General features: G+C 40.9%; 1 protein-coding gene across 1 annotated transcript in view; it reads right to left on the reverse strand.

Moving 5' to 3' along the window:
* LOC107291096 (cGMP-dependent protein kinase 1-like) overlaps positions 1–16,963 on the reverse strand; it is a gene marked incomplete at its 3' end in the record, with an annotated part of 809,166 nt that overhangs the window by 270,359 nt on the left and 521,844 nt on the right. Inside the window, exon 3 of the mRNA XM_015820058.1 lies at positions 13,497–13,610. Coding sequence (XP_015675544.1) covers positions 13,497–13,610 — 114 coding nt within the window. The remainder of the gene's footprint in view (positions 1–13,496; positions 13,611–16,963) is intronic.

Genomic DNA, 16,963 nt, shown 5'->3' on the forward strand with positions numbered 1-16,963 from the left:
TGGCAAGTTTGGCTGACTTGATCTGATTGGGCAGGAGGATTAAGTTAACCCTATCGTGGATTATCCATCTCCGTGCTGAGAAACGGCGTTCAGGTAAGACAACGCCCCTTCTGAAAACTTTCAGAAAGTGATTGAAAAAGTTCAGAAAAGTGGAAGCAGATGGTTTCCAATAACAGCTTATGAAACAAGAATAACACTTTCAATAACCGTCCCCCAACTGTTAATACCTTGTAATTAAATGAATAGTCTCAAGTTCCATTGATTCCTCACTACCAAAATGTCAAAGCAGGGATATTGTCCTTAGATCAGGGGTGTCAAACTCGCAACATCACGTGACATGTTGCGACGTATCGTGACTTTTTTTCCATTGCCGGCAATGGGGTGTGTGCAATTTTGGCATGACACATCCGGCCCATGGGCCGGCAGTTTGACACCCCTGGCTTAGATTATTGTAGTAGGCTACGTTCCAAGTTATCTGACTCCTCACTCTGCACTTTGGGTTGTGTTCTTGTTATCTCTTTATTTTACCCCTACCTCTTTTCATCATCAATCATTACTGTACGCTGGCTGGGCATTCAGGAAAGTTGCCATTAAAATTGCAGGTGCCTTGTATCTGGCTAATGCCAGCTATTTGAAAGATCTTGAACTGTACACAGTTTATTGGATTTCCCACAGATGAAAACAGCCAAGTTGTGGTTGACATCTTTTTCATGTCTGGAGCCCTGCAATTATGCTTACCGTTAGATCATTTAAATTTTTTTTTTTTAAAAAAGCACTAAAATGCATGTGTTTTCCCATTTCGACTCACAGATACTACAGCACCTTTTCTCAACCTCTTTACTCTGTAGGAACCCTTGAAATAATTTTGAAGTCTCAGGAAAAAAATAACAAAAACAAAAAATAACAAAAAAATATCAGAGTACAGTTTATTTCTAAACTACCCAATCCTCATTTTACAATAATTATAGCAAAAGAAAAGTGGCAGCCAACAACTGATTTGCGGTGTGTAAAAATCCCCACCTGAATGCTGCCATTGCCTAACACATTAAATTAAAAGAGTGTGCTTGTTTTTTTTAATCACAATTTCTCATGAAACTCTCTCACAAGACCTTAGACTTCCACAGGACCGCAAATGACAAAGACTGCACTAGAAATTCCTTATTTTATATTATGCTTTTAGAACTGATTGTAGTATGACATAGTATAATTGCTATTTTTATACTATTGCACTTAGTTATAAATACCTACTTAAATAGTATTACTACTATTCCCTTTCATTCACAATCATTCCCACTGATTTTCATGAACTCCAGTCTAAATTTAATCCCCATGCTATCACAGTCAATAATTTATTAACTATAATTTGTAAATGATCAGCCCAGATGTTCAACACATTTTTAAATTCCCATCTGTTAACCTGCTCATTCTTTCATATAACTTCTCTTCTTTACTGTAAGCACTTTACTATAGTGAAGTAAATAAGTTCAAAACCTTTACCAGTTCAGAGCAGAGTTCTGTAAATAAATATATTGCCTTTAATAATATCATCACCTATCAATTTAAAATAGTTTTTTTTTAACTTTCCTGTAAAATGCATGGCTTTAATGTGAGAAGAAAAATGGTCATAGTTACTTTTTTTTTGAAAATGTCATTTTTAAGAGGTGAGGTTGTGTGAGAATATAGTGTACTTATTACTGATAATACCTTTAGATACTTATTGAGCAAAATAATAGAAAAAGGCAGACAAGATAAATATTAAATTGCATAAGAAAATCTTTGAAGTGAAGAACTAAGATTCATTTTAACTGAGGAATTTTAATTCATCACATCATATCAGTATGTTTAATTTTTCTAGATTATAACAAATCTAATGTTCTACAGTTATAAAGCTGGAATAAATGAAAAAGGATATTCGTGTGTTTGCCTGGAAATCACTACTAATGGAAAACGTTTACAGTTCTATTCTTACGACCCTCTCTTGATATTTTTACACAGACTTGTACTGAAATATAAACTATTATCCTGTTCACCTTTCAAAAAGGCACTCAGTCACTTGTCAACAAAAAAAATAGTTACATTCATCTAGTGAATTAAAATTCCCAGGGACTAAATGCTGATCACTTAAGGGCACCTGTTATGTCCTGGGCCTGCTGAATCATTCAGCAGCTCAGAAATGTTGCAAAGGGTTCCAGGCAAACCACAAGGCTGCCCGGGACCAGACTGGCTGTCTCCAGCTGGCCTTTGCAAGGACACTATAAAAGGCCTGCACGCCAGTTTTTCTGTTGCTGTTGTGTTGGAGTAATCAATAAAGAAGACTTGCTGTTACACCATTTGTTTCCTCGCAATGCTTTTAACCCGCGGATTTAACAGTGGTGACGAAGGTGGGATCGCTGCAAACAAGATTACCAACAGAAGAAGATAGGACTCACCAGGGAAGTCCTGAAGCCCTGGGAAAGTTCAGCGTCCAGCATCGCGACTCTACCTGCTAGTAAAGCATTGCTGGAGGTGAGCTCGGCAGAAGGACCCCTTCCCAGCAAAAAAGAGGTTTGCAGCAAAGGCGTTGACAAGGGTTGCAGAAGGCTAAGATGTCTAAGATAGGCCGGTTGTCAGACTTTGATATTTCCCACCCAGAACGCTGGAACTCGTGTGTGGCGCGGGTGGAGAATTACTTCAGGGTTAATCAGATAAGAGAAGACAGCCTTAAAGCAGCTACCCTGCTGTGTGTGTGTGGACAAGAAACATTTGAAATAGCAGAAAATCTGGTGGCCCCGGCGCTTTTGGAGTCAGTGTCTTATGCAGATTTAAAGAAGATGCTGAAAGAACATTTCCAACCTAAACTTTCAGTGATTGCTTGGCAACACGCGTTCGAGCAGAGGGACCAGAGGCCTGGTGAGTCTGCTGCAGACTTTATTGCTGCCTTAAGGCAAGCAGAGAGGCCTTGTGAATTCAAGGATCTGGAAGAGAGGCTGTGGGACCGTTTCGTCTGTGGCCTAAGAAGTCGTGAGCTGCAGCAGAAGATCTTCGCCAAGGAAGATGTTTCGTTCCAAGATGCCTTGAGAGAGGTTGCAGCTGAAGAAGCAGCGGGCGGCGCTGTAAAGGCCTTGCAGCTCGCCAGAAATCCTCCAGCCATCGTTACCGTCCATCAAGAGGTCGCTCGAGAAGATCCAGACCAGGATCCTGAAGAGGAGGTGGATAGGCTGCACCAGTCAGCGGAGAGAAGGCCGAAGGAGTGTCCAGACAAGGCCCCAGCATCTCCTCAGTGTTTCGGGTGTGGAGGACGCCACAAGCGTGCTGACTGCAGATTCCGCTCCGCCATTTGCCAGGCATGTGGCAGGCAAGGCCACATTGCCTCCGTCTGTTTGGGTCGCCAGAAGGTCCAGCTTAGGGGAGAATTGCTTCAGAAAGGTACCAAGGTCTCCAGCCAACACAGGGTGGGTTTCTACGCATCGCGCAGGAGCATTTTAAGGACAGGAACACATAAGCCAGTTAAAAAAAAAGTTTCACATTGACGTGAAGTTGCAGGGGGTTCCTTTGTCGATGGAGTTGGACACAGAGTCCGCTCTATCGATTATTTCCAATGACACCTTCAAAAGGATTTGCAGCAGTAGTGGCCTTCGAGTCAAACTCAGGCCATCAAACTTAATTCTCACTGACTTCCAGAATTTTAGAGTCAGTGTGAAGGGGGAGGCTACGCTCAAGGTTCAGCGTAAGGCTTTTGAAGGCCTACTAGATGTGGTGGTAGTTGGGGGTGATCGCACAAATCTCATTGGACTCGATTGGTTCGAGGCCCTTGGGATCCAAGTGACTGGGCATCACAGCCTGCAAATGTTAGGCCTTGCAGAAGTCTGCAAGGAGTTTGCTGATGTGTTTAGCACAGAGCTTGGTTCTTACAAGGGGCCTCCCATTGCCCTACACTTAAACCCAGCTATCACACCTATTAGGATTAAGCCTAGAAGGGTGCCTTTTGCTCTCAAAAGCAAAATTGATGCAGAGCTGGACAAGCTGCTCCAGCAGGGCATCTTAGAACCTGTGGACTCTAGCCCATGGGAAACCCCCATTGTAACGCCTCTAAAGGCTAATGGAGAAGTCCGAATTTGCGCAGACTATAAATGTACATTGAACAAAGCGCTGCAACAGCATGCATATCCAGTGCCTGTGGTAAGCCACATTCTGGCCTCCCTCAAGGGGGGAAAATTTTTTGCAAAACTTGATTTGGCACATGCCTACCAGCAGTTACCTGTTGATGAGGCAAAAGCTGAGGCTCAAACAATTGTAACACACCTGGGAGCCTTTAAGGTCAAAAGACTGCAGTTTGGGGTTAATGTAGCCCCTGGCATCTTCCAAAGTGTAATGGAGCGCACGCTCTGTGGTATTCCTGGGGTCTGTCCCTACTTCGATGATGTCCCCATTGCTGGAGAGTCATCTCTAAACTTAGCTGAAAGATTAAGGGCTGTCTTGCTTCATTTCCGCCAAGTGGGTCTGAAACTGAAGCAAGATAAATATAAAATTGGAGTCACTTCCACTGAATTCTTAGGCTTCAGAATTGATGCTCAAGGCATCTACCCTGCTGAATCCAAGCTCCAAGCAATTCAGCAGGCCCTGTCCCCAGTCCAAAAGTGAACTTCAGGCTTTTCTGGGACTCCTAAATTTTTATCATGCATTCCTTCCATACAAGGCTGCAGTGGCTGAGCCGTTACACCGGCTCTTGGATAAACAGGCTCCATGGCAGTGGACAAAGATCCATGAAAGGAGTTTCAATGAGGTTAAGGCCTTGCTCTCTTCAAATGCTGTATTAGCACATTTTAATGAGAAAGTGCCTGTATGCATCGCATATGATGCATCCCCTCGTGGGGTGGGAGCAGTACTTAGCCACCTGAAGGCTGATGGGACCCAAGTCCCTGCGGCCTACTATTCAAGGACTCTGTCATCTACAGAGCGCAATTATGCTCAGATTGACAGAGAAGCCTTGGCCATAGTGGCTGGCATAAAGAAATTTCATGATTTCTTATATGGCCGCCACTTCACGGTGTATACAGACCATAAGCCTCTGCTGGGTTTGTTTACCACAAACAAGCAGACCCCTCACATAATATATCCTAGAATGCTGAGATGGTCAATTTTCCTGTCAGCATATGATTACACTTTGATTCACAAACCTGGGAATGAAATGGGCCATGCAGATGGCCTCAGCAGATTACCTCTAAAACAGATAGAGGCAGACCCTGCTCCTGCTATTAACATTCTCTCTATTCAGGAGTTGCCTCAATGCTAGGGACGTGGCTGCAGAAACTGCCACTGATCACACGTTTATACACGTGCTGACATGGGTGTTGTCAGGATGGCCTGACACGTGTCCAGATACTGAGTTTCAAAGCTTCTGGCAAAGGAAGAAATGAGCTTTCCACATTCAAAGGGTGCCTGTTATGGGGTAGCAGGGTAGTCTTCCCAGCCTCATTGAGGACTAGAGTCTTGATCTCTCTGCATGAGAGACATCCGGGTATAGTCCGGATGAAAGCGCTTGCGTGCAGCCATCTCTGGTGGCCTGGGATCGATAAAACCATCGAGGCCCAGGTTCACGGGTGCCAAATGTGCCAACAGTCAAGGCCTGAAATGCCTCAGGCCCCTGTACACAGGTGGGAGGAGACAAAAGCCCCTTGGTCAAGGGTACATATAGATTACGCTGGGCCCTTTCAGGGGCAATTCTTCCTTGTCCTCATTGACAGCCATTCTCAGTGGCTAGAGGTTGTACCTGTTTCCTCCACTACTACTGCTAGGACCATCCAGGTGTTGAGAGGAATCTTTGCCTACCATGGGCTTCCAGATGTCCTGGTCTCAGACAATGGCCCCCAATTTACTTCTTCTGAGTTCCAGGCTTTTCTACAGGCCAACTTAATCCGGCATGCAACTTTAGCACCATTTCATCCATCTTCCAACAGCCAGGCAGAGAGGATGGTGCGCACTACCAAAGATGCTCTCAAGAGAATTACTTATGGCAGCTGGCATCACAGGTTAGCTGATTTCCTTCTTTCACAACGCACCACACCTTGCACAGCCACAGGAAAGAGCCCAGAACTCTGCTGGGGTCGCCGCCTCATCACGAAACTGGATAGGTTGCACCCAGACCAGGTGGCTTCACAAGTGTCACAGCCGCGGGCACCTAGGAGACTACAGGTGGGTGATCCGGTCTGGGCAAGGAACTATGGATCTGGACATCTCTGGGTCACAGCAGTGGTATGCAAGGTCTCTGGGCCGCTGTCATAAGAAGTGGCCTTGGACGATGGGCGCATCATCCGATGTCACATAGACCAACTGTGCTGGAGGCTTCCCAGCAACACTTCCACTCCTGGCTCTGCTCTCGGGGGGGGAGGAGGACCATAATCACAATTCTGGACCACAGTCTCCCCACTCTAGTGGTTCTTCACATGCTGCCGCACATGTTCCTGTGGCAGGAAGGGGGCATTCGCACATTTCAGCTATTGCTCCAGACAGGGAGTCTCCAGAAAGGGGGTTTGCCATGCAGGCGGCTCCTGACTCTGGCACCTCCAGCACATACACGGGGGCCATGGGTTATTGGGGCACATCAGCCACTCAAGCGACTCCAGCTGCTGGTCTTGGGCTCGAGGGACAGTGCTCCCAAGAGGAGTCCATTGTGGACTTGGCGAATTCCACCCCACCACTGGACTTGGGGAATTCCACCCCCCCCAAGGAACCCTGGCTTGGATTTAGATGATCCAGCCAGTCAGCAGCTGGGTGGGTCACCTGGGTCTTTGGGGCATCAAAGTCCTGGTCTGCCTAGCCTGGCAGGCAAGCTGGCAGGCCAGGCACAGACACCGGCCATAAAAAGGTCACAGGGGCCAAGGGTCCACCTAAACATCTTAAAGACTATGTGAGGTTTCTGTCTAGCACAAGGGAATATTACTAGTTCTTCAAATTGCAGAGCAAACACTCAAACAAAGGGGTGCTATACCTCAAGGTATTAAGCATTGTGATTATATTCTTGTACATATTAAACAATGGATGAGTGGTCTGCCTGTGTGCAGGCAAGATGTATAACAACAACAACAACCTGCCAATTGAACACATGTATGTATGCTGCTATAATGATAAGGGTACTTATTGTTTTATCTAGGGGGAGGGGTGTTATGTCCTGGGCCTGCTGAATCATTCAGCAGGCTCAGAAATGTTGCAAAGGGTCCCGGGCAAACCACAAGGCTGCCCGGGATCAGACTGGCTGTCTCCAGCCTTGCGCGCAAGGTGCGAAAACAGCCTTGCATTCATTGGCTGACGCTGGCCTTTGCAAGGACGCTATAAAAGGCCTGCGCGCCAGTTTTTCTGTTGCTGTTGTGTTGGAGTAATCAATAAAGAAGACTTGCTGTTACACCATTCGTTTCCTCACAATGCTTTTAACCCGTGGATTTAACAGCATCCAAAAGGAGAAGCTATTTGCAGCCTATTGTGCACAGTTCCTTTAGTCCAGGAAAGAGATAATAGGTCTAATAGTTATTGTAGTTATAGACACTTGAATGATAAAGTAACAATTGACACTATTTAAGTAGAGCCACAGAAGAAATAAAAGCTGCTTGCAACTCAAGGGTAATTTTTGCTATGCCTGTGTTTATATTAGATTAGAAAGTGGAAAGGAGAGAAAGTTTTTCTTTTTTCCCCACAAAATGAAACCTGCAGGAAAAAGTAGAACCCATTTGCAGTCTATAGACTGCATGTGTAAGGTGATAAGTTGGGTCTTCAGCCTTAAAGGAGCAGTAATATTTCATTCTTGAAGAAGGAAGGAAGAAAAAAATTACATAGTATTCCATAAAGCAGTGGAAACAATTGGCAGGACTGTATGAAAATGGAAATAGCAGAGTGACTGTGTTTTTCATAAAGAGAGAATTAGGGTGATTAGGGTGAGGTCTACTGGAGTAGTAGGGCTGAAACTCAAAAGCAAATGTTTTACAGATAGTCCTTGTCTTACTTATGATTGTCTTATGACGAATGTTCCTTCTTGTCATCATAAAATGTCACATTCCCTCTCTGATCACATGACATAATTTTGAGCATTTCTGACTGGTTGCGGTATCCCACAGTCACATGGTTGTGGCTTGCAATGTTTTTTGTCAGTTTCCAGCATTTTTTAACGGTGTAGCAAAAAAAAAAAAAAAAAGCCCATTCAACTCTGCAATTCAATTAACAACCTTCGTAAAAACAGTAATAAAACCAGAACTGGTCATATGAGGTGCAGTCGCAAGATGGACACAGTTTACAACTGAAATTCTGGTCCCAAATGCGATCGTAAGTCAAGGACTATCTGTAACCTTTGGGTCCGAGTTAAAAAAAAATGCCATCTGAGATGTATCAAATCCAAGAGTGCAGATATCACTTGATAAGCTACTCTCCTTCCCACTTGTCCATTCTCCTCATACCTGGATCCAAAATAAGTTCATGTTAAATTAGAAACCAGTAGAACAGCTGAACAATAAAAGCAAACGTAGGAAGGCAGTGAATTGGAGAATGTAAACTTCTCCAAAAATAAGAGGCCCAAGATGTTGAGAGCCAGACAGTTGAGATAGGAAAGTAGGCACCATCATATATGGCAGAGGTCCCCAACTCCCAGTCCACAGACTAGTACCGGGCTGCGGCATGCCAGCAACTGGTCTGCACAAACAAGCAAAGCCCCATCTGCAAGATGCAGGCAGCACACAAAACCATGCACCCTCAGGTCCGTGGAAAATCCTCTCCCCATGGAATTGGTCCCTGGTGCCCAAAAGGTTGGGGACCTCTGATATATGGCTTTTGGATGAAAGCAAGGTGATGGAAAGGAAGAACTGCATTGTAGAAAAACTTGCATTGCACAGGAACACAACCATTTTCTGTGTGTCTGAAAGACAAGCATGAAAAAATTTGTAAAACATACCACATTCCAGTGCCTAAATTTACAGAAAAACATATGCTGAAGATTTTCAGATCTCAGAAGAGGTTTCCATAGAAGTAACTATTTTATGAACATCTTACAGAGACAGTTGCCTCTCTGAACAACTTAATAAGGATTGTCATAGACACTGGTCACAAATTGCTGAGTTATCTGTTGGGAAATAAAAAATTAGAAAGGAAAAGAAATAGAAATGAGTAACTTCAATAAGTGGGCATGACTCACTAACTTTAAATGATATAAGTGGCACAGCAATTTCAGTATGTCTAGAAATATATAATAAAAAGTAAAATAAATTCTGTATTTCCCACTGGTTAAGGCAAAGCCATGAAATTGATATTCAGAGATAAATAGCTTAAGATATATATATCCATCCTAATCTTTGTGTATAAGTCTTGCTGTATTTGACTTGATTAATAGTTCTGATAACACTGGAGCCTCTTCCTAATAGTATATCTATTTACTGCTAACAAGAAACTAATATCTATCAAAATGGTATTTTTATGCATCAGCTCCTTCATCCGACTTAGTGACTAGTAATTAAATAAGAATAAATGGAGATATAAAGTGTAAAAAAAGAAACTAATTGCTGAAATTCACAATGGTAGTGCTTTCTACAAACAAGCATGTTTTTTTGGCATTCCATTTATTTGGTGAGGGTAGGAAACGGCGCAAAGGAACAAAATTGACAAATGCCACTATTTGATCCACCAAAGAAGGTCAGAAAGGGAAAGCATGCAAAGCCAACAATATCAAAGAAGTTTCCATGTTCTACAGATGTGTCAGCAGGAAAGATATGATTTGAAACATCAGTGTGTTTTCCAAAGTGCAGAATGCCAAAAGTAAAAACATTCCTTGTATGCATTGGCCTTTAAAAATCAAAGTTCAGTCAATGAATACCTCTGGGGCAAAATTTAGATTGCTCCCATTGTAAATGTCATTGCAATCAGGTTTGGGCAATGTTGACCAAAGCATGAGAAATGCAACCAATCGTTGTCAACTGACTAGGATTTGAGATAAAGACGTGCCAAGGTCATGCATCCCAACCTAAGCAAAATTACATCTCTCAAGTTTAGTTTCACACAGCTTCTCATTTTTCAGACTCAGGTTTTGTTCCAATTCTGCACTGCTTTGAGTATTTTTTAAAAAGTCTGCCATGAAAAATTATACTCATTTTAATCTACTTTGCATACTGTACTTCTCCTTTGATCCTCCCAGAACTTATATACTTATCAACACATTGGCTGGACTCAAAAGAGCAGCACAATTTCCATTGAATTCCCAATCTTCCCTTTTTAGGGAAAGTTGTAGAGAATATGATCAGCTTGCAGTTCCCAAGGGCCTTGGAGAAAGCAGATTATCTGGACCTTGGTGATTCAGACCTTATTATAGTACTGAGATACTGCTGACCTACATCTCTAGGAAATTTGGCAGTTGTGAGATGAAGGCATCTGTAATGGTGATGTGGGAATGATCTTAGGAGGCAGAAAAAAGAGCCACTGACTATATAACAATCAGATAAGAGGCAACTGAGCACACAGAAGGAATGGGGCCATGGCAAACATAGTAAAAAATGAGAGAAGTCTGCTTGTATAGGGCGGAGGGATTGCCTAAAGGCCAGATAGACTGGTGTGGGCCCTCTGGGGATTTGGGAGCCCACTAACACTCTAGGCCAAGCTATTAGATGTAAACAGCTTATCGGAAGCCTCTTAATGAACAAAACTGAACTTAAGAAACATGTGTCTTGACATGTTTCTGTCTGGTCTATTGGCAAAGCTGAGAAAAGTCAGAAGACTACTCTTAAATACGCAACACTCCTCATTCCTACCAGACACTGTTTAAAGATTTAAAACTTATAACAATCCTTTTTGGAGTGCTAATTTCAAAATCTGTTTATCTCTCTTTTTTTCTCTCCTTTTATTTCTATTTTTACCCAGGCTAAATTCCCTACAGTATATCTGTTACTACATTTTATAAACCAAAGGTTCATCAGAAATTATACAGACTAAATGATTTCTATCATTCCACAATTAATTTAGAGTTCAGAATTAATGAGTTTTAACTTGTTCAAAATGTGCTTGGCTATTTCAATTACAGTTTTAGATCCCATCTTCCTAATTTAGAAATAAAAGGCTCATAACTTTGAAGAACTGGCATTGAATCTTTTAGAGCCATCTAAAATTTTTGACTTATCTCCAAATTATATAATATTATCACAGAACAAACACATCCACATCCAACTGGTTTGAAAATGTCTTTGGAAAAAAAATTCCAACAAAAAATTAAGAATTAAAAGTAGGATGAAATGTAGAGATGTAAACTAGGGTCATCATCCTTAGCCCAAATGAAAGAGAAATATATACTATTTCATATATAGTACAAGTAGTCTTGACTTATGACAACTGAACCCAAAATGTCAATGTTCGAGATGGAACGGTCACTAATATAGAATTTTCTAGAAATATCTGCTCAGACATATAAATTTAACTCCATTAATTGTAGGGTTTAAAAGGGCTTTGAAACTCATTTAGTTTGACATACTGAGATGATAATTTCCGAGGTGATTTTTTTTTTGGGTGCTATTTAGTGTTCTCTTGTTTAAAGTGTTTTATATAAGGCTGTTTTTATGCGCATACTTTTGGATCATGATATAATGTTTTCATGATTACTGAACTGCATACGCCAAAGCTAAAACCTCCAACTGAAAAAGAATTAGTTCTTCACAAATTGGGGAGGACGAGAAACAATGGTTGGAAACTGATCAAAGAGAGAAGCAACCTGGAATTAAGGAGAAACTTCCTGACAGCGTGGACAATCAACCAGTGGAACCGCTTACCCCCAGAAATCGTGGGTGCTCCATCACTGCAAATTTTTAAGGAGAGACTGGACATTCACCTGTCTGAGATGGTATAGGTTCTCCTGCTTGAGCTGGGGGCTGGACTAGAAGACCTCTCAGCTCTACTCTACTCTACTCTACTCTACTCTACTCTACTCTACTCTACTCTACTCTACTCTACTCTACTCTACTCTACTCTACTCTATTCTAGCAAAGGCTTAAATAAGCCTTAAGGAGGGAAAGGGAACCATCAGAACTAATGCTCTTTTTCAAGTACTGTGTATTCAACTTTTCTTTTTAAAAGTGAACACTTCATATTATCCTTATTTTTATACTATTATCACTCCTCCCAACATCTGTCTTTCCAGAGCTCCAACAAGTAAATTGAATTATCATGCGGACAGAAGTACAAGCAGATGTTCCAATCAGAGCTTCAGAACTAACAGTAATAACTGAAATTTATGAGTCAATAATCCTTCTTAAATAGCAGTCAGTACTTCAAAGAACTGAGTTTCTTCATCTAGATTTTGCTGAAACTGCTCCAAGTGCTAACTAAGTGACCTTCCCTGTCAAAGCACTTTGGAAAGGAAATAAAACTAATTACAATCATGACTATCATTCTCTTATTTATGCATTAATGAGCAGGAGAAATTACACTGAAGTCACCTGTTAACATTCCAAACCACATTACACACGAAGGCGCTGCTTACAGTAGAAGACAAATAATGGTTTAAAATCCCCACAAGGCAGGGAGTGGGGAAGGTTACAAATTAAAAACTGCCTATTTTCATTCCAGAATTTTTCATTTTCAAGAAAATACTATTTCTGATCTCACCACTTTGATAAGGAAAGAATAGTGTGCTTCTAAAATTATGCACAGGAAAACATCCTAAAGAAAACACCAAGCATGAAGGCACTTGGTGTCAGAAATACTACATATGGAACAATAACAGACAATAAATGTGAACAGTTGCTGGAAAGATTGTTTGCCCTAAGTATAAGAAAAAGAATGGGCTAATAAAGTGAAGGTGATATAAGAAATGACAAGCTAATCAACAATTCCAACTGCACTTAAGCTTCTGTTTTCTACTAAGCTCCTTGATTTCATCTACCACCATAAACCTGTTTTATTTTCCTATTTGTCCTATTCTGTATAGAAAACAACTATTTTAGCGGTGGAAGTTTTTGAGACAATAGAAGCATGGAAAATTTATTAGGTGATCTTGAACTATGCAACAGAATATACCTAGTCTAAATTATATTCTATTAAATATTGTTTGAAATTTGATTGGCCTCAAACCTGCTGGCCTTTAAAAAGACCTAAAAACTTCTTCACTTAAGTGCTAGCCTGCTGTAACTATACAAATAGTATTCTAATTTCCAATACAGTATGTTTTATTTTGTTATGATTTATTATTTTATCACTTTCCTTTGTATTTGGTGTTTTAAACTTATGTTATCCATTCAGAATCATCTAACAGCCATATAAATTGAATTAATGAGCAAATAAATAAGTCTGACATGCAAAGCATTAATTTATACAGTACAATCCTCATATGCTGTTTACAAGGTTGAAAGGGGAAAAAAACCCATGAATGACAAACTGTATAAAACCTCTTGTTTCTTTTCAAAGATAAGAACACTGATAAATAACTGAAAGATATCTGGACTGACTTATCAGGGTTTGTCAACAATTCTTTGGGATTAAATATTAAATATTTCAAATAATCTTACTTTTGACGGTAGCTGTCCGGGTGCAGTTGTATAGGATAGCCAGTTCTCCAAACACTTTCCCAGGCCCCATAGTACACAGCTTTACTCCTTCTTTTGTAACCTCAACCTTTCCATCTGTCAACAAAGAACAGAGATTATTATCACAAGACTATCAGATATTCCATATGTTTTTCTTTATGAAAGCAAAAAGTTCCTATGACATCTAGAAATAAACATTTCACTGCTGAGGCACTGCTGTATTTAAGAGGTGTATCATCCATATTACGTATAGCTATCTCAGAAATGAATTTAAAATGGCATATTCATAGATTGGACACCTTTCGCTGCAGGTAGCATTAAGCAATAGTAAAACATATCAACTGTTGTGAGATTGGGTAGGAACTGTAATATAAAATTTTGAAAGGAATGTTTTATTCATTTTCAAGAAATATGAAAAGGGATATTATCAAAACAAAATGTTTTTCACTGCCTTTAAACAACTTAGTGAACGCATTTGCCACCTGACGAATGACAGCCCCACTACAGTCAAATTAGCAGAAGATTTCCTGAGTAAAATCAAGACACTCAGGGTAGAGGCTGATGAAGTGATGGTATCATTTGATGTCACCTCACTCTTCACCTCCATCCCTCAGGACTTAGCCATCTCTATCCTAAGGGATCAATTGACAAGTAAAAAGGGAGATCATTTCCAAGACTCCCTACAAACAGAAGATCTTATGAAACTGATAAAGATATGCCTTACAACTTACTTTACGTTTCAGGGTATCATTTACGAACAGATTAAAGGCACACCCATGGGTTCCCCATTTCCGGCATTATAGCTGAGACAGTACTCCAACAGCTAGAACATAAAGCTATGACCCTATACCAACCCAAGTTTTGGGTTCGGTATGTAGATGACACATTTGCGGTTATCAAAAGACAACATGTACCTGATTTTGTGGAAATACTGAACTCAAATTACCCTGATATAAAATTCACAGTGGAGGAGGAAAAACAAGATTTTTTAGCCTTTTTGGATGTACTAATCCACCGCCAACCAGATGGATCATTACACACCAAAGTTTACCGTAAGCCCACCCATACGGACAGGATCCTCCACTACAGGAGCAACCATCCAGTGGCCCACAAGATTAGCTGCATTAAAACATTATTCAAATGCATAGACTCCCACTGCAACACGGTCAAGTCCCAAACGGAGGAGAAGAAACATTTATTCCAGATCTGCTTACAAAATGGATATCCCATAAAATTTATAAAACGACATATTACGACACTCAGACCCCATAACAATCCACAGAGAGAAGAACCACCAACACATAAGACACGCATCTCCTTACCATATATAAATAACGTCTCCGAGGCAACTGCCAGGCTTCTAGCCCTCTACAACATAAAAGTGGCCCATAAACCCAACCAAACTCTACGTTCCAAAGTTATGCACCCCAAGGACCCACTTCCCACGATGGAAAGATCTGAGGTGATTTACAAAATTGACTGCAACAACTGTCAAAGCAACTATGTGGGTGAGACATCTAAACGATTGAAAACCCGTATCCACGAACATAAATTGGCCATAAAAAGGGGTGAACAACACTCCCAAATATGGACACACATGGCGGAATATGGGCACCAATTCGACTTTAATAACACACAGATCATATCTAGCGATACCAAAAAAGGGGGCAGACTATTAAAAGAAGCCTGGTTTTCAGATAACAACTCCATTAATCGCCATGTGGATTTTTGCCCCACACAGCAAGCACTGAGAAAATGGAACAAGAATCATCACTCCACTCACCATAAACAACTTAACCGACATAGATGAACTCGAGAAGATGATAAAGGGTTAAAAGACCACCAAACAGGAGACTTGCATGTCTTCCGACACCTCCTCAATAAACCCCCTGGATGGAAGAACGAAGACGACCGTGCCAGAAAGAGGTTGAGGGTGACTGACTATAACATTCTCAATAGGTTACGACGAACGTGGTAACTCCTTCTCGTCGGATCTGTCCTGAAACCAGGAATGGAATGCAGAGAATCTGCCTCAAGTGAGGACTATAACTGCCACCAACAGACAGAGCAACAGAGTTTGGTCAGCGCTAGAAACACCAAGACAGATAACAGAGAGAAAGGCACTGAGACAGTTAGCAAAAGAGTCAAAATAAATAATAGAGTCAAACAGGATGCAAACACCATAAAAACGATTGAAATGCAGACCAACCAGACAAGACTAAGGACTTGCTCCAAGAACCGAGCACAAATGCTAACGAACATTATTTAAATCATTCCTTTAACTGGCTTTTTAACCCTGAAGATATATATATATACAGGAAGTTTTTCCAGACAGACTGGTCTGATTGAGAACACCTGGACATTTTTAACTGCTATACTGCAGTTTTTACTTTTACAATATCTTTTACCATGCAGCTATTGTAAAAGTAAAAACTGCAGTATAGCAGTTAAAAATGTCCAGGTGTTCTCAATCAGACCAGTCTGTCTGGAAAAACTTCCTGTATATACTCCCTGGATTCTGCTGGCAAAGAGGGGAGGAGAGCCTGTGGCTTGGTGGTTGAATCACTGCCTAGTATGTAAACTGCCCAGGTTCGAATCCCATAAAGGGTATGGCTAACTGATGAAAGCAGAACAAGCTAGAAATGGCCATCTTAGTCTCCCAATTTAATTCTTTAACTCTTTGTCAGAAAAGAAATTTGGATATATATATATATATATATATATATATATATATATATATATATATATATATATATATACACACACACACACACACTAGCTGTACCCGGCCACGCGTTGCTGTGGCTCAGTCTGGTTAAATTTACGTCCAACAGATGGCGCTGTTTTTCAAAAAAAGCATGTTTTTACCTGTCACAGGTGTGACATCTATATAATATAATAGTAAGTATATAAAAACACGTGCGTATTCGAATGCAACGTTGTGTCAAAATTTCAAAGCAATCGGTGAAGAACTTTCAGAGATTTAAGATTTTGAACAAATGAACATTTACATTTTTATTTATATACTAGCTGTACCCGGCCACGCGTTGCTGTGGCTCAGTCTGGTTAAATGGAAAAGAAAGAAAAGAGAAAGCTCACGTTTGTGTCACAGGTGTGACATTTATATAATAGTAGGTATATAAAAACATGCGCGTATTCGAATGCAACGTTGTGTCAAAATTTCAAAGCAATCGGTGTAGAACTTTCGGAGATTTAAGATTTTGAACAAACGAACATTTACATTTACATGTTGGCCGGCTAGGCCCAGTAACAAGATCCATGAGTCGGGGCGTCAACATTACTTCATCTATAAAGGGGCCCTCCCACTAACCAACATACACCCTGATGACGTTGATAGATATTCAACGAAAGCTAGGTTTTTAAATATTTATTAAAACTTTTTGGTTTTAACTCTTCCTGGTGTTCTAGTGTCGTTGTACAGCTTTTAA

This window comes from Protobothrops mucrosquamatus, unplaced genomic scaffold (assembly GCF_001527695.2).
Source record: "Protobothrops mucrosquamatus isolate PMUCROS unplaced genomic scaffold, P.Mucros_1.0 scaffold1048, whole genome shotgun sequence".
NCBI lineage: Eukaryota > Metazoa > Chordata > Lepidosauria > Squamata > Viperidae > Protobothrops > Protobothrops mucrosquamatus.